We start from the raw sequence: 18,337 nt of genomic DNA on the forward strand, positions 1-18,337 counted from the left end.
AACCAGAGCCACTCTAGCGCCTGGGGCAGAGGCCAAGGAGCCATCCCCAGCGCCCGGGCCATCTTTGCTCCAATGGAGCCTTGGCTGCGGGAGGGGAAGAGAGAGACAGAGAGGAAGGAGAGGGGGAGGGGTGGAGAAGCAAATGGGCACTTCTCCTGTGTGCCCTGGCCGGGAATCGAACCCAGGTCCCCCGCACGCCAGGCCGACGCTCTACCACTGAGCCAACCGGCCAGGGCCTTGATCCCGATTTCTTAATGATGAGTGTTGAGCGCTGAGCACTGCGCCTGGAATGGAGCAGTTGGTCCATAAATAGTCGCTGAATGGGTTGAAGAACAGATCAATAATAAGACACTTGGTGACTAATCTTAATTACTTTCTACATCTTTTCTGTAGTTTATATGCTTCAAAAATAAAAAGAACTTACTAAGGCTTCTAATAACTGTCTCTGAAAAGTAGCTGCAAGTGTTATGACTTAAGAATAAAAAAGGAGCCCTGGCCGGAAAGCTCGGTTGGTTAGAGCGTCGCCCCGAAGCACAGAGGTTGCTAGTTCAGTCTCTGGTCTGGGCACCTACAGGAACAGATCAATGTTCCTGTCTGTCTCTCTCTTCTTTCCTCTCTCTCTAAAATTAGAAAGAAAGAAAGAAAGAAAAGAAAGAAAGAAAGAAAGAAAGAAAGAAAGAAAGAAAGAAAGAAAGAAAGAAAGAAAGAAAGAAAAAGAAAGAAAGAAAGAAAGAAAGAAAAAAGAAAGAAAGAAAAGGTTTAGACCCGTGTTTTTCAACTGCCGGTCCACGGAAGAATTAATCACCCCGCTGTGTATGATCCTACATAACCGGCCCGCAGATTGGCTGTTGACAAAGGCTGTTCTACATTATCATTCTTTCCAGATGATTTATGTAAAGACTTCTTAGTGGTCACTGAGAAGGATACAAATTTGCAGTCTGGGCATGATCTGTTTGAAACGATGAACATTATATAGTCCTCAGTGCTTTTAAAACCTCCCTTTTTTCTGTCTTAACTACTCTGGCTAACTTCCTGCACATCTTTTCCTTCTTTCTCACTTAGCAATAGTTCCTAATTTGTCTCATTTCCCCACTAATAATGAAACAGAAACACATTGCTCTTCCTGGCTCCTCCGTAACACCACATCCCTGGTGTCCTCCACCTCTGAACAAACTTGAGTGCTACATGAAACAAATGTCTGCAAATAGTGAAGTATTATCTCTATTTTATTCAACGTCCTACTTAGTCCTGCTTAACAAGCCGTTCATTCCTGTTCTTAGAAACCAAGAGAATGCTGCATTCCTTTCTTAATTTTCCTAAGATTCAGTCCCTATTTTTCTCTCAGTATAGTGACTTCTATTGAGTTGCTTCTCTGGCCTGCAGCCTGGACTGTGGAGTTTTTCTCTGTGGCTCACGGGGAAGTCTCCTTATCCTTCATTCCTAGACTTCCTGTTTCATTTATTAACTCTTTCCAAGGGAGCTTCTGTGTTTCAATAAAAAGTGAGCTGCTACCTAGGTCAGTCTCAAATTCCCAACCATTCTCTGCCGCAGGCACATGTGGAATTAAGAAAATAACTCCAGAATTTTCCTTCTGAAATTGCATGTATCAGAAAAAAACCTGAGGGAGTAGTGAAAGCAACACACTCAAGCCGGCCGAGAGGACGAATGTGCAACTCTGAGTTTCATCGTTCATTTACTCATGATGAGGAATGATCACCTGTTACTTCCTGGGGTGGCGGGAGGAGTAGTGATCTTGGTGGACACGGCCCGGCACAGCGATGGGCACACGTGGGGGCTCAGCAGTGGCAGGCGTGAACAGTGCGCTGTGTCCCCCACACATGCCTCTGGAACAGCCTTCCAGAAGGTGATTCAGATCCGATGATTACAACTGGCTCATCAGTGTGCTAACAGAAATCTCTGCATACCTAGCTGTTGTTTGACCACGTTTCTTCACCCCAAACTGCAAAGGAAGCCTGACTCCCAGGTTTCCAGGGACAGCGGCATCTCTCTCCCACTTCTGTCATCGAGGGCCCACGTGGCCCCGCAGTGCATTGTGGGGCTCCTGGATCCCCACACATCCTGGGTACATGGCTTGAACTGAGTCGGGTAACATACTTGCACTACCCTGCAGGACCAGCAGGGGTCACACAGGCTCCTGGGGCTTTCTTGGCAAGTTGGCTATTATTAAGCCCAAGGCTGTTGCATAAACTGAATCGTGTATGAGAAAGCTCTCTGAAAACCATAAGCTGAAACTGAAAGCTCTCTGTAAAGAAACAGCAGAATGAATACAGGGCATTCTTACTATTATTACATCATTTCTGGGGAAAGATGTTTCCTAAGACTCACTCAAATGCTCTATAAAGGGTCATTTTGAAAGCTCATTCATTTCACAGACATACTTTCACCATTTTCCCTTATCAATACCATTATATCTACCATGATATTTTTTGTATGTTACTGTTATGCAATAGATATTTTTTGCAGTGCCTACAATGGGCCAGACACTCTTCCAGGCACCGGTTACAGCAGTGAAGAAAACAGAAAAAGCTTCTACTTTTGTGAAGCTTACGTTCTGGGAAGAAGAGACATTATAAAGACATCTATAATGGACTGCAGTTAGCAAGTGTGAAGGCTCAAAGAATGACAGAGAGTAGGGGAAGGGGATGCTATTTAAAACAGGGTGGCCAGGGAGAGAGAGCTGTGAATGAACTTGGACGTGAGCGTGCAAATAACGAAAAACACACAAGAGAGGTGACAGCAAGAGCAAAACCCCCGAGACAGGTGCCCGGAGTGTCAGGACCAGGCAGGAGGTCCGCACTGTTGGGATGGAGCAGAGGGACAGGCGGAGAAGAGGAAATCAGATCCAGTAGATCTTGAAGGCTAGGGAAGTTCTTTGGGGAATTTTTCTTTTATTGATTTGAAAGAGAGAATGACAGGAAGGGAGAGAGAGAGGAGGAGACAGATGAGAAGCATCAACTTGTAGTTGTGTCACTGCAGTTGTTCAGATTGCTTCTCACACATGCTTTGATGGGGGGTGAGGGAGAGGGGCTCCAGGAGAGCCAGTGACCCCTTGCTCAAGCCAGTGACCTTGGGCTTCAAGCCAGCGACCTTTGGGCTTAAGCCAGTGACCTGCGCTCAAGCCGATGACCTGGGGGAACCGAGGTCTTCAGTGTTCCAGGTCAACGCTCTATCCACTGTGCCACCGGTGGTCAGGCAGGGCTCTGGGGATCTTTATTCTAAGTTTATGAGAAGCCACTGGAAAACTGCATTATTCTTGTTTTAAATGGATGACTTTAGTAGATATGTTGATAATCTGCTCCACAGAGTCAAGGAGACAAACACAGAAACCAGGGAGGAGATCCCCACTGTAGTCTAACAAGAGATGTCCACAGCGGAGCAGGGCAGAGTGGGCGGAGCCTAGATATACCTGGAGGGAGAGCTAACGGGATTGACAACCCACCTGGATGCTAGATACAGGGGAGCAAGGAAAAGTGCCCCGGACACGCTCTCCTTACCTCCTCCTACTTCTACGTTCATTTTGCCAGCTAGTACTGCCTCCTACAATTAAACATCTAAGTTTCCTCAAAACAGCATGAAATAAGAGTATGTATTGTCCAGCAACTGTCTACCTGTGGGGGCAGCAAGTGCTAAGATGCGGAGGACGGCAGGGAGTCAGAGTCCCGCGGGAAACAGGTGGGCAGGGCGGCGGGGACGCAGAGCAGGTGAGCAGGCGCAGAACAGAGCGTGCTCGCTCCAGGGTATCTCACAGCGCAGCCACAGCTGCTGCACATGCGCAGTAATGGGCACTGAGCGGTGTAGCTACAAGGAAAGGTAACTCGGGGAACCCTGGCCGAGAGAATGATGATTCACTTTCTTTATGAAAACGGGACGACAGTGTTGGGTCAGTCACGAACACACACAGGCATAATCCTCCTCCTGCTCTTTTGATTTTCTTCTACCCACCTGAAGAGGTCTCCGAATTTACTTCTGAGGTGGCTACAGGACACGTAGAGGTCATAGAGGTAGGCTAGGATGCATCTCTCAGGAGAAGAGCATTCCGAGGGGTTCACGACATGCTTTACCACCCCGCACAGCCTGCGGAGGAAGCGAGAGACAGCGAGAGGCTCACTGGCTGATACAAGGGTCGCTGACCGACTCTTCTACCGCAAGAATACATCCACTTATTACTCACGCAAGAAAAAAGATATCAGATTGTTGGACAATGATCATTATAGCAATAGTAAATAATTGAGTGAATTATTAATCTGTGATGCTATTAAAATACTAGATTAAAAAAAAATCTTCAAAAATGCCATTAACAAGAAACAATAAAAATTCCTCCGTACAGAAGATAGAGATGGTGAATACATCAATTAAGGTGTGACTAGTACAGAGTCTCTCTTCAGTAAAAAGATTCACAGCTTCAGGGAATTGTCAAAGATTCCCCAAATCTGCTTCTGTGTGAAGTAGCAATTCTTAATCAGTAAATCTTGGAAATCCCATTTTTTAAAACATGAGCTGGTTCTCACGTAAACCTGGTGAATTCATAGTCTGAGGTCACATCCCCCTCATTTATCCAAACTAGAATCAAATTTATTTTAGTTTAGCTTACAGAAGACTTGACCCTCCCCCCCTTGTAATGACATTCCCTAGAAGTCTTTCGATTCAAAAGAACCATCCATACCACAAACTGAGCCATTTTCCTCAAACTGTAACGATGTTCTCTTTGGCCACACTTCATACAATACAAGAATTCATACAGCCAGAAGAAGAACACTCCATCCATCTACTCTACCTACTTGTACGTCTGGTTCCACTGTCATCTTGTACTGCTACAGGTTCAGCCTACAATAGTGTTATAGACGGCTCAGGTTATCGAAGCCAAAAACGGGCTTTTAAAAATCATCTGATTCATCTTCTCCATTTTACAAAGAGGGGTCAAAGGCTCAGAAAGGTCAAGTAACCTGCTCACAGGCACAGAGCTAGCTCACAGCAGCTCCAAGAGGAGACTCAGGTCCCCGTACTCCCAGGCCAGAGCTCACTCCACTATTCAGGGGCACGGCAAAGCCAGAGGGAGCCTGGGATGCCAAGGCCAGGAAGGAGACACAAAACCAGCAGTGGAACCCGGGAGAGTGTGTGAGGAAGTGGCAAGGCGGCATCCCAAATCCTGTGAAACTGCATCAGCAGATGGGGCCACCAGGAAGCAGGGAAAGCTGTCAATTATCGAATTACAGCAAAAGTGTCACTCAATTACCCAAAAAGGATTCAACTGGTTAACTACTATATATAAACAGAAAAAAAATTCCAGACATAGCCTAAACCACAAAGAATTATTTCATAAATAAACATTTACTAAGAATGTGTTAGGCATCCACTGTATAATAGTTGATGTCTCAATTTTTTTCACTTGCTACAGGTAAGAAAAACAGTTTACATTGAGATCTAGTATATTCACTCATACAAGTACAGAAAAAATAATAGTGTGGGTAAAATAGTTACCCCTACTATGTACAATAAAGTAAAAATATAAATTTAATATGAAATATGATTTTATCAACATTTAATAGAAAACATAAATTTAAAATGTCAAAATAAATAATACTGAAATTTCAAAATAAAAACAAAATACTTGTTGGACATTGGCCAGATGGCTCAGTGGTAGAGCATCAGCCTGGAGTGTGGATGTCCTGGGCTCGATTCCCAGTCAGGGCACACAGGAGAAGTGTCCGCCTACTCCCCCCCACTCCCCCTCTTGCTTCTCTCTCTCTCGGTCTCTCTCCCCCCTCCTGCAGCCATAGCTCAATTGGAGTGAGTTGGCCCCAGGTACTGGGGATGCCTCCATGGCTTCAACATCAGCCGCTAAGGAGAGCTTAGTTGCTGAGCAACAAAACAATGCCCCAGATAGGCAGAGCATCGCCCCCTAGTGAGCTTGCCAGGCGGAACCCGTTCAGGGTGCCTGTGGGAGTCTGTCTCCCCTCCTTTCACTGACTTAAAAAAAATACTTGTCAAAACCTACTCTATTCATTTCATGATCAGCTAATGGGTTCCATGCGATTTAAAAAGTATGGCATAAATTAAATTATATGAATGAGCTCCTAGTTTAAGAGCCCTTTAGCAATCTGGGAGATTTATTTATCTGTGTGATGTTGGGAATAACAGTTCACCAAACACTTCCTGAGTTTCAGTTTCCTGACTTGTAAAATGGTGTTAATTATTCCACCTTACAGGATAGTTAAGGGTGACTAAACAGTCTTCTCCTTCCTGAATTCTAACCTGTTCATTTTCTCACATTTAAAACTGTCTGGAATATTTCAGATTTCACTTAATAATCTATGGGTACAATTAATGTGATAGAATTTCCTTTCCAAAAAGCTGCTGGTAAATGGTGTCACTGTAGCACAGAGTACAAACTGACTGCAGGGACTAGGTCACAAACAGGAGTCCTGTGAGCCAAAGAAGCCCAGGCTGCTTCTGAGGGCAGGAGGAAAGTGGAAAAAAAAGAAAACACGTTGTTGTTTTTTAGTTACTATAAAGCCTAGAAGAGGAGTAAAAGGAGCTTAGTATAGTGTTTGTTGAGCTCATTCTACTTCTCTGGTCCCTGTAGCCTCAGCCTCTGTGGGGATGGTCGTAGGTACCTGTTTAGCCCACTAGTAGTCGCAGAGAAAACCTAAGCCCACAATCCACACAAACCAAAAAAGACTAAGAATCAAGAAAGTCACTTGTTCTAGATTGTCTTATCAAAGACAGCATGATTAACTTTAAAAAAGGAAGGTACAGAAGTAAATCTCTAGGATGACAGTGCACGCCAAGCTTCCTTGGTGTTGGAGTCTGTGAGTATGCACTGAAATGACATGAACAGAAGGAGCTGTCCCCTGTGCACCACTGCCTTGACGCTGGGCAGCACAGGTGGCCAGGGGGCTAAGAACAAAAGGCTTCTATCTGTAGAAACTAGGGGGAGGGGAGGAAGGCAGGAAGGAAGAGAGAAAGGGAGAAAGGAATCTCACTTTAATAAAAGATTTTACTTTTTTCATGCATAGAACTCCTTCTGTGGTATATGTTTTCTTGCAAAAGTACTCGTTAATTACTATATTTCCCCATGTATAAGACGCTCCCATGTATAAGACGCATCTTAATTTTGGGGCCTGAAATTTGGAAAAAAATGTATTGCATAAAGTTATGGAACTCAAGTTTTATTCATCATAAAATTCAAACTGTCAAAACTCCCATCCATTAGCTTGTCCTCCTCTGTCTGATGACGAATCACTGTCTTCATAGACTGCCTGGTCCTCAGTTCCATCGATGGCATTGGAAATGCCACAACCACTGTTTGAGATTCACCCAGTTTTAGACCCCAAATTTTCCGAAGATGGGTGCGTTATGTACAAGGGGAAATGCGGTATGTCATACTGGTCTACTGAAATAAGTATCAGTACCATTTTTTCTCTTCATCACGAATTGTATATAATAGGATGTGAAACACAGTAAGGACGTTGCAGATACCCACCCTTCAAACACCTGGGCTGTCTGGTCGGGACTGAGGATCAGACAGCTGTGGTAGCGCCTGAGCACAGCCACGATGCAGACGCAGAGCCCCGTGGTGTAGCTGCCCGCCAGGCTGGACGACTTCAGCAGCAGCTCGGCCTCCACAACACTCAGCTCGTTGAGCAGCTGCGAGAGAAAAGACAGAGTGAAAATGCAGCTGCCAAAGCAAACAGGAAACATTTTTCTTTAAAAAACCCCATGCATATATTGAGTCATTCTACCAATACTTGATCTTGCCCCTTATCCTGCCCTGGGACCTACACATATACAACAAGTCTCAGAAAACACATCCCAGTGAATTAAAATGGTTTTGGGGTTTTTTTGGTCTTTAAACCTTTACCGTGTTACGGAGTTCTCTCTGTAGAGACATCCTGGTAGATGCAAGCAGAAAGTACCCAATATTGAAATAGTCACCAAAACTTTACGAAGGCCCGAAGTTCTAGACTGATCAATTCCAGAAAACATCCACCTCTCACACTTTTATTCTCCTTTTCCTCTTCTTTTTAATAAAACAGATTACTAATCATTATTTTCTTATTATTAACAAAGCTAACACCTCCAACAGAATAAGAAATAGAAACCAACTTCCATTTCTATTTACTAATAACATCAGTTTACAAAGAAACTCAAGCATATACATACAAAATATAGAACAAATCAAATTATGAGATTTCATTTTTTTGCTACTAATCTAATATATAGTTTTTTATATATGTATGTATATGTGTATGTATAGTATATATATATTATAAACAGCAAATGAACTTTCACTTTTCCCTAAGCAAAGTAACAAAAGACAAAAGAATACCCTCAAAACACTCATATTTTTAAATGACTATTATATACTCTAGGACAGTATTATAATTATTTAAGTGAAGACTGTGAACACAGCTGCAGTTAAAATGCTAGCCGAATGCTGTTGACTCAGAATGTTGCAATCACTCAGAAATGCACTGAGCGGCCGTTTTACATCGTGGGATGCCTGGTAGGCTCGCTTTCCCAACAGGGCGAGAAGCAGGTCCCCTTGGCACCTGTATTGCGAAGTCGATCAGCCCATTGATGTTCAGGGCCGGCTCCATGAGGTCAAAGGTGAGCTGAACGTGGTGCGCCAGCGGCAGGTGATAGGACGTCCCGGACGCAAAGCTTGTGATCTGCTCCAGCACGTTGTTGGAGATCTGTGCGAGCCAAGGACAGGGTCTGTGAGACCGGTGTTCAAAACAATTTTTACTCACTACATTATTTCAACTATTTTTTAAGATATTTGAATTTATATGTGATTCAACTTTGAAAGTTTGTTTTTTCCAGTTATTCTTTTTAAAAATTTATTTAAAAAATTAAGTTTAACAAGGTGACATTGATTAATAATAGTACACAAGTTTCAGGTAAATGTTTCTATAGCATTTGAACTGTTGATTGTGTTGTGTGCCCGTCACCCAAAGTCAAATCATTTTCCATCAGCATGTCCCTCTTTACCCCCCCCCACGGCCCTTCCAACTGGTAACCACTTCACTTTATCTATGTCCATACGTCTTCATTTTCATATCCCATCCATGTGTGAAATCATACAGTTCTTAGCTTTTTCTGATTTACTTATTTCACTCAGTACAGTGTTCTCAAGGTCTACCCATGTCATCACAGATGGCACAATGCCATCATTTCTTACAGCTGAGTAGTATTCCACTGTATATATGTGCCACTTCTTCTTTATCTAGTATTCTCTCAAGGGACACTTTGGTTGTTTCCATGTCTTGGCCACTGTGAATAATGATGTGATGAACATGAAGTGCATGTGCCTTTAGAGAATGCTGGGTCATATGGTAGTTCTATTCTTAATTTTTTGAGGAACCACCATACTTTCTTCCATAGTGGTTGTACTACTTTACATTCCCACCAGCAGTGAATGAGGGTTCTTTTTTCTCCACAGCCTCTCCAACACTTATTACCTGTCTTGTTGATAATAGCCCATCTAACAGTGTGAGGTAGTATCTCATTGTAGTTTTGATTTGCATTTCTTGAATAGCTAGCAAAGATGAGCATCTTTTCATATATCTATTGGCCATTTGTATGTCTTCTTGGGAGAAGTGTCTGGTCAGCTCCTCTCCCCACTTTTTAAAAAAGATTTTATTTTTATTGATTTTACAGAGACGGGGCACAGGGAACAAGAAGTAGCTGCTTCACTCTAGCTATTCACTGGTTGGTTTTTATATGTGCCTTGGCCGGGCAAGCCCAGGGTTCTGAACCCGCGACCTCAGTGTTCCAGGTCGACACCTTATCCACTGTGCCACCACAGGTCAGGCTCTTCGTCTCATTTTTTATTGGGTCGTTTCAAGCATATTTATACAGAAACCAAAACCATGGGAAAACTGACTTTCTTACTACAACTATGATTTGAAGAAATAAGCCAAGTTGTCATTAAGATCTAGACCTAACTATCCTAAAGGTAGAACAATTATAAGTATTAATTTCCAGATAATACCTATTTGAATATCAGTGGATTTGTAAAATAGAACAGATATTTGTATAGTATTTTATTTGTCATCAAAAGATTCATCCCTTTTAATACCAATGTTGGACCATAATGTAATCACATAAGTATTGCATTAGGGATACTTAAATAATGTTGATTATTACCATAAGGTAAAAATATTTTCATAATAAAAGTTCATTCTTCTGAGGAAGACAACTGGATGCTTGAACAGAACTAGTCAATAGTTTGAGATGCTTCCAAATATGTCTAAAAAACATATTTCTAAAACCAAGGCCGGAAACATACATTGCATGAAAGGTTCTTAAGGAAATATATCCTAAATGTATAACAAACAGCTTTCAGTGGCTACCTGAGACGTGACTTGATGCTGATCAAAGTAGGACAGGAGCTGCAGCTTGTGGAACACAGTCTCCAGCGTTGGGAACGCTTCCTGTTTGCTCTTCCTGGCTTTCTGTCCTTCGTCTCCAGCTAGGAAACACGCAGCAGACACGTTCTTTTCCATTCAACAGAAGCTCTCGACTTTCCAGTGTTACCGTTTTTATTGAAATATAACAAACATATGAAAAAGTGCACAAACTCTACGAATTCCTACAAAATCAGTACACTTATGTAATGAAACTCAAATCACTAACTCACACGTCAGACCCCCGGGACTGCATGAGGCCCCCTCCGGTCACTCCTCCCTCCCCGGGGAACAAGTTAGAACCCTATCGCCACCTAGGAACCTGGTACAAATAGATCCACACAATATCTGCATCTAATATCTGGGCTTTCCCTCAACAGTGTGTTTCTGAGATTAATCCATATCACTGCAATTTTAATTTGTCCTAAAAATGAGTAATTCTCACTTTTGTACAGTATTCCAGTGTTCAACCAAATCATCATTTATCTCTTTATTACAGTGAGTGGTTTTTAGGTTTGGGCTGCTATGAGAAGCACCTCCGTGAACATTTCTAAGGAACTCACTTTTGAAATAGAATTATCACAACAATGAAAAGGGGGGAAAAGTCACCCAGGCTCATTGTGATGGAATAGGAAGCTTCACCAGCATCCTCAGGAGACTAACTGTCCTATTTTCCCCAATTTAATGTGTAAAAAAAAGAAAAGAAAAGAAAAAAGAAAAGAAAAGAAAAGAAAAAAAAAAAGAAAGAAAGAAAGAAAAAAAGAAATCCACAGGATTCCTAACTTTTTTCGGGGTGGAAAAGAATGAAACTGCCCCACATTAACGGGGAAGTGCTACACATCAATAAAGAATGGAGAAGTTTGGAAATAAATAAAATATTTGTTTTAGAAATACTGCTACCTCAGAGGGACTCCTGTTTTTCCCAAGAGTTTAAAGAAGGACATTCAAAAGTTATTAGATCCTGTTTTCAAATATTTCTTAATGCATGTATTTACAAAGACAAATCAAAAACACAAAGGAGAGGCTGGATTAAACGATCTCAAGGCCATTTCCAGCACCACGATTCTAAGAGGTCAAAGGTGATGTGACGAGAGCAGTACTACTCACGCCCCCCCTTCCACCTGCCCCCCCCCCCCTCTGGTCATCACCACACTGTCTCCTGTCTGAGGTCGTTTTTGTTTGTTTGAATGTTCTCGCCTAATCCCTCACATCTTATCTGGAAAAGTTTAATTTCAGAGAACAAAGAGGTTATTACACATCTCTATTAAAGATACAAGAAAGAGTTCCCTGAACTCAAAAAGATTTTGTTAATGCCAAATGTAATGGTGTTAAAAAGTAACATTAGAAGAAAGGATACTTCTCGTTCAACAATAAGCAATTATAGTTGAAGCCCTCACCACCACCCCCTCCTCCCCCAAAAATCCAGGCTGTGCTGCCCTCATTTCCTAAAAAAACAAACTACAGTAACCTCGAGACCAGAGTCAATCAGAATCAAAGATGTTGAGCAACATAAGACACCAGACTGTGCCACTTTTATCAAGTAACACCAACGATAACACAAAGAATGGGAACTAAGTTCATCAAACCTATTAGCTGCTCACATGCCATGAGCATATTTAAAATATCTAGGTTTTGAAATTTCCATTTACTAATAACATCGCTGATCCGAGGCTAAAAGCTTACATCAACAGCCCTGAGTACAATGTGCTTCAAAACAGAAGCTAACATAATTATTTAGTCCTTCCTAGGACCAAAGTAAAAACACAAACAAAAATAGCAGATATGAGGAAGTAGATTCCTCATGAGAACTCACAAATGCATCTTTTTGTGTGTTTGTGCTAATAGGCTCTATTTACTTACATATAGCTAACTTCTTAAAATCTCTTATAAAAAAGATGCAATTGATTCCTGGCAATTTATATTTACTTTCAAAGAAAAATATAAAAATTAGGGGTGGTTCTTAATGGAATACTTTAATGATAGGTGAATAACAATAATCATAATTTTCCTCATCTGTTTATGTTAATTTGCTTTCATAATACATATTATTCTTTAGTTGCTTAATTTTGCTTGTGCTTTTTTAAATTTTTTTGAAATCTTTAAATCCGAGATGTTTTGGCCTTCTACTTTAGTAAACTTCAGGAATATTTCCAAAAGACGTGCCATTGAAAACCAAAGATATAAATGTAGAATAGGAAATGTCGTATAAGCTTTAGGTTATAAATACTCCTCAGTAAGGATTGGTTGCTATGAGAACACCTTTAACGAGTTCCTCAAAATCATATTTTTGCCCTGGCCGGTTGGCTCAGTGGTAGAGTGTTGGCCCAGTGTGTGCCAGTCCCAGGTTCGACTTACAGCCAGGGCACACAGGAGAAGCACCCACCTGCTTGCTTCTCCACCCTTCCCCCTCTCCTTCCTCTCTGTCTCTCTCTTCCCCTCCCGCAGCCAAGGCTCCATTGGAGCAAAGTTGGCCCCGGGCGCTGGGGATGGCTCCATGGGCTCCGCCTAAGGTGCTAGAATGGCTTCCGCTGCAATGGAGCAACGCCCCAGATGGGCAGAACATTGTCCACTAGTGGGCATGCTGGGTGGATCCAGGTCAGGTGCATGCAGGAGTCTGTCTCTCTTCCTCCCTGTTTCTCACTTCAGAAAAATACACACACAAAAATATTTTTATATGGAGCCAGAAATCACACACATGCTTCCACAAGCTCTGTTTTCCTGCCTTACCAGTCCTCATTTTTGGCAACAAGAGGGGGCAAGTTTCCATTAATCTGAAGGATAGTTAGCCAGCTCAGGTGAGCACACTAGGTTTTAAGTAGTGACTTACATGTAGACTATCAGAAGGCAAGCCAACTCCATCCCCAGATTAAAATATTTCTGGTTGAGGAATTTTATCTAAAATGAGGGAAAGACAAAAGCCCCCTTTGAAGATGCCTCTTGACAGAGGTGTTTCTATTACTGATACCTCAAAATGCAGCATGGAACCACAGTTTTGTGAGTTCATGAGCAAGACGTGCCTATTTAGAGACTGACACAAAGATAGCACAGACTCTGGTCTGGCCCTGGAAACACCTTGTGCAGGAAGGAAGTCGACTCAACAAAAAAGGCGTCGTATTGCTTCCTTCTTCTTTGCACCCCTCGCAGTCTCCGAAAACCATCAATTCCACGAGACCTGGAAAGACTCTCTAAAATTAACTTAGAGTTAAAAAAATGTTATTACTGAACCTTTTAAAAGAGAGTGTGTCCACCCTCTTTTCAAGAATACAAGAAATGAGTTCAACAGTTTCTGTTCTCTACTTGCAGGGCGTCTACACGAGACCCACTGCAAAGGACGGGTCAACCGTACTTCTTAGAGCAGCTCTGTCCTTTCCAAGCTCAAGCAATGACAGGCCAACAACAGCAGGGTTTCATTTCCCTCTCAAGACTCTGGAGGCCTCCCGCAGGGCGCTGGTGGCCTGTGAGGTCCTTAACTTGCAGCAGGAGGGAGTTAGGGTATGTGATGCAAACCACAGGGAGGTGACTTTCTACTGTGTGTGCTCTCAGGATTAACCTGCCCTTCACACACCCACACATCACATCAGAGCGAAGCCTGCTGCCCTTGCGCCTTGCCACCTGCACCCCTCTAGCGACAGAGAGGAAGGGGGGCTGTCCACACAGGTTCTATCTCTGCTTTCCTGCGGGGAAGATCTAGCAGGGAGAGACTGGAGCAATTCACCCAGGAACCCATCCGGTGAAGGCCTACCGGGCCCCTGCGGGGAGGTTCCTACTGGAGTGTTTAGTGTGCACTGAACAACAAAGTAGGCTTCCTAGAGGGGGCCGACCCCGTGCACAGGAAGTGTGGTGTGTGCAGAGGGAAGGTGCCAACTTCTCCTCCTTGATATAATGCAAGTACTAGAGAAATAAAACATCGCTGGTGGTGGTGGTGTATATATAATGATATCATAGTTTGAATCATATGACTGCTTAATAAAGTAAACAAATCTTGAAAAGAGTAATTAGGCAAATGTGAAGTGGATAATTACGAAATTTCAATTATGCAATGTGGTGACCTAATAAGAAGGCCTGGCTTCACTGTACAAACCATGTCGAGAGCCGGGGAAAGAGCACTCCACGTAGAGAAGGCACTGTACAGCAAAGACCCGTAGAGAAGGCACTGTACAGCAAAGACCCGTAGAGAAGGCACTGTACAGCAAAGACCCGTAGAGAAGGCACTGTACAGCAAAGACCCGGAGAGAAGGCACTGTACAGCAAAGACCCGTAGAGAAGGCACTGTACAGCAAAGACCCGTAGAGAAGGCACTGTACAGCAAAGACCCGGAGAGAAGGCATTGTACAGCAAAGACCCGGAGAGAAGGCACTGTACAGCAAAGACCCGCTCTTCTTCTCTGCCTGAAATCATGTGGCCTGGGTGGCCACCGTGACCTACGACATGGTTCTCCCGGGTAATGAGAGCAAGCATCGCCAACGACAGGCACTGGCGCGATTTTCAGTTCTCATGCCACCATGAGGTCCTCCAGCAAAGTGCAAACGTGAAAAAGGGAGGTAAAGAAGGGAACCTCTTCCAGAACAAGGGGTTTCCAACTCATGATCTTCAATACTTCATGTTAGACTGCTGGGGAAAATTCGGGAAGTATAAAAAAATAAAAGAATAGAAAATAAAAGCTACCCAGACCTATCTCTAGAACTGTGTGCTATTTTAATGCCAGGATGACTATAAATGGAACCGTGGCCCGAAGTTCTCAAAGTGCTTATTCATATTTCGATGTGACAGTCACCCAGGAGGGGAAACGGCCCGGGGACAGCGCCCTGTCCCCATGTGATAAAGGCTGTGCTGGGAGGGAAGACACGGGCAGCACCATGGGAGGACGCGCTCTGGCTCTTTACCCCCCGTCTCCGCGGTGCTCTTCTTGTTGAGGATTTTCAGAATATCTTTGGTAATCTTCTTGAGCTGATGCCTGGCTTCGTCGCGCTCCTTGCCCACGCCGTAGAGAAGGATTGTGCGCTGGTTACATTCATGACTTGAAGATTCGTCCTGGAAAACAGAAAATGCACGTTGAAACCCTTGGTGGCAGGGAGAGGGCCGTGTCTGCTGTCCGTCAAGGGCGCTGACCACAGCACCGCCCGGCCGGCTGGAGGGGTGGCACACCCCGCCCGCCTTCCCATTCACCTCCACCTCCACCTCCGCTGGCGACACCTGGTTTTTCCAGTTTGGAACCTGCTAGAGTGAAAACAACGTGTCAGCCGTGTCATCAGGCCTGAAGTCTCACTAGAAGCAGCTGATGTGGGCGAACCCTACAGAGTAAGTGCCGAATGTCGGAAAACTTCTCACTGTGAAAGATGTGAGCACTGGGCTAGCTTCACATGATGTTATGCACTATCTAGCTGTACTCTCCCCTTAAGGAAAATGTTACTTCTTAGTCAGTTTGGTTTTCTGTACATGGCATCATTAAATATTTCATATTTAGATAAAAAAAATAATCTTCCTAGGATCCTCAAGTACTTTTATAAAAATGCTCCATTTACATCCAATGTGTTTCCAAACAAAATAATGTAGCGCGCGGGTCTCCCTCGAGGTGAGGTGAGGGGCTGGAAACGCAAGGCCAGCTCCGTCTGACACGACCTTGCTCTTCTGGGCCAGCCCCCACCCCTGCCCGCAGACGGTGCGCTCAGCAGGATTCCTCCCACATGGGAAGGGAAAGTATTTAGACACAGCAAAGCAGCAACCAGTACGCACTGCTGAACGCATTCCTGAGCCACCGTGGGTTATTCCACAGTCCAGGGCGTGTTCTCTCTTCCATCTGCTCCTGATCTGTCCATCTCGGGTTCTCTCTCGGATCTCCCACTCTTCCGTTTCTCTGGGACTAACTCCCAGCTCCTTATTTTGGTCCATTTTCTTTTCTTATTGTGTCTCCACATTTGCCCGTGCGAGGTGCTGCCCTTCCTGAACAGCCGCGGACCCTAAAGAGCCCGCACGAGAGAGGAACATCTCCCAGAAAACACAAATGATGTCGTGGTCCCAGGGAGTAGTGGCTGTGAAAAAGACCGGGATCCTGGCCTCTTGGAGAAGCGCAGTGTTTAATTTGGAGGGTCCCCCATGTGCACGCTGCACAAAGTAGCCTTTGGCCGCTGGGGTCTTGGAGTAATAACCTGTTCTCTGCCTGTCACATTCCTCTCGTCTCTTTCTGTCCTTCTGTCTCTCTCACAGACATGCATTCAAGGCCCCTCTTCTCTGCGTGCTGGTTCCTTTTCTATTATATCCCCAGAAGCTATTGCTACTTAGTATTGATATATTCTGACTATCCAACTGCTCCAAAGACTTTTGTGCAAACCACAGCGTAAAGTCAACACAGGTAGGGACCCCTACCCCTGGCTGCACATATGAATGACCGAGCTTCCTGTCAGTTTCCGGTCTTTGCTGTCACACAGCGTTGTTGACACACCTTTTTGTCTGGTGTGGTGTGCACAGGTAAACCTTGTAAACGGAACAGGAGGGCACCGAGAAACCTGTTCGTAACCAGGAGGCGCCAGTCCTGTGCCCTGGCATGGTGAAGGGACACGTCACCCATTGTCAAAGGGTTCCAATGTAAACTTCTGAGGGAGGCACGATGGGGAGGTGTCAGCAAAGTTACTGAACATTGGCTTCCTAGAGCATCTACCTGCTTACAGCAAGACAAGGCGCGCGAGCCTGAGGACAATGCCGGGTGGTAGGCGTCTCCTTGACCTCCAGGGGTGCAGACCCGGGTCACAGGCTCAGCCTCTGCAGACGGTGAGAGCGGGTGCCCTGCAAAGATCCCTGCGCCCCTCACACGCACGGGGGCTGGGGCTCCAGCCGTAGCCCGAGCCGGGGTCAGAGAGCTGGGACTGTTCTCAGCCCGGCTCCACGGCCCTGGACCGGGAGCCTTTCTGAGCCTCAGAGTCGCCCTCGGAAAAATGACCTAAGAGCTCCCACCCTGTCTGTTTCTGCGAGAGGAACTGAGGTGGAGAACGTGGAACACTCTGTGGCACAGTGGGCAGCGCCTGCGGCCACCCGTTCCTGTCCCTACACCCCCACTTCTCTCTCCCACACACCCACACTCGCACTGCGCCCCGTTTCTCCACATCCCCCAAACACGCCGGGGCTCTTCCTTCCTCCTGCCACCTGCAGCCCTCTCTCGGCAGCCGTGGTGTCCCTTGTGGACGGGCTGTAAATGGCCGCGCCCTCAGATCCCTCACTCCACACCCCGCTCTAGTGAGGGCTTCACCACGGGGAAGGCGGGGGTCGGGGCGGCAGGAAGTGCGGAACATTTATCACAGGATCAGTCCCTTATTTTCTAGGTGTTTGTTTAAAGTCTGCCTTCCCCGCTAGGCTGTCTAGTTTGTGAGGGAGAACCCCAGTCTCTTGTATTCACATTTATATCCTTTCTAAATTATTTTGTTGATTGATTTCAGAGAGAGCAAGGAAGGGAAGGAGGGACAGGAAGAGAGAGACGGAGAGGAAGAGGGGGGGGAGAGAGAGGCGAGAGAGACATTTAACGTGCTGTTCCATTTATTCATGAATTTATTGGTCACTTCTTGTATGTGCCCTGGCTAGGGATCAAACCTGCAACCTTGGCGTATTGGGACAACGCTGTAACCCAGGGGTCCCCAACCTTTTTTGGGCCATGGGCCAGTTTAATGTCAGAAAATATTTTCACGGACCGGCCTTTAGGGTGGGACAGATAAATGTATCACATGACTGAGACAAGTGTCAAGAGTGAGTCTTGGATGTAACAGAGAGAATCTGGTCTTTTTTTTTTTAATCTGGTCATTTTAAAAAAATAAAACATCGTTCAGACTTAAATATAAATAAAACGGAAATAATGTAAGTTATTTATTCTTTCTCTGCAGACCGGTACCAAATGGCCCACGGACCGGTACCGGTCTGCG

General features: G+C 44.7%; 1 protein-coding gene across 1 annotated transcript in view; it reads right to left on the minus strand.

Annotated features, from left to right (window-relative positions):
• Positions 1-18,337, minus strand: part of MED12L (mediator complex subunit 12L) — a 363,243-nt gene that overhangs the window by 79,476 nt on the left and 265,430 nt on the right. The window contains exons 17-21 of the mRNA XM_066347273.1: positions 15,317-15,464; positions 10,380-10,498; positions 8,574-8,717; positions 7,505-7,668; positions 3,964-4,095 (exon numbers count right to left, since the gene is read on the minus strand). Of these exons, the coding sequence (XP_066203370.1) occupies positions 3,964-4,095; positions 7,505-7,668; positions 8,574-8,717; positions 10,380-10,498; positions 15,317-15,464 (707 nt within the window). The remainder of the gene's footprint in view (positions 1-3,963; positions 4,096-7,504; positions 7,669-8,573; positions 8,718-10,379; positions 10,499-15,316; positions 15,465-18,337) is intronic.

Source organism: Saccopteryx leptura, chromosome 8 (assembly GCF_036850995.1).
Source record: "Saccopteryx leptura isolate mSacLep1 chromosome 8, mSacLep1_pri_phased_curated, whole genome shotgun sequence".
NCBI lineage: Eukaryota > Metazoa > Chordata > Mammalia > Chiroptera > Emballonuridae > Saccopteryx > Saccopteryx leptura.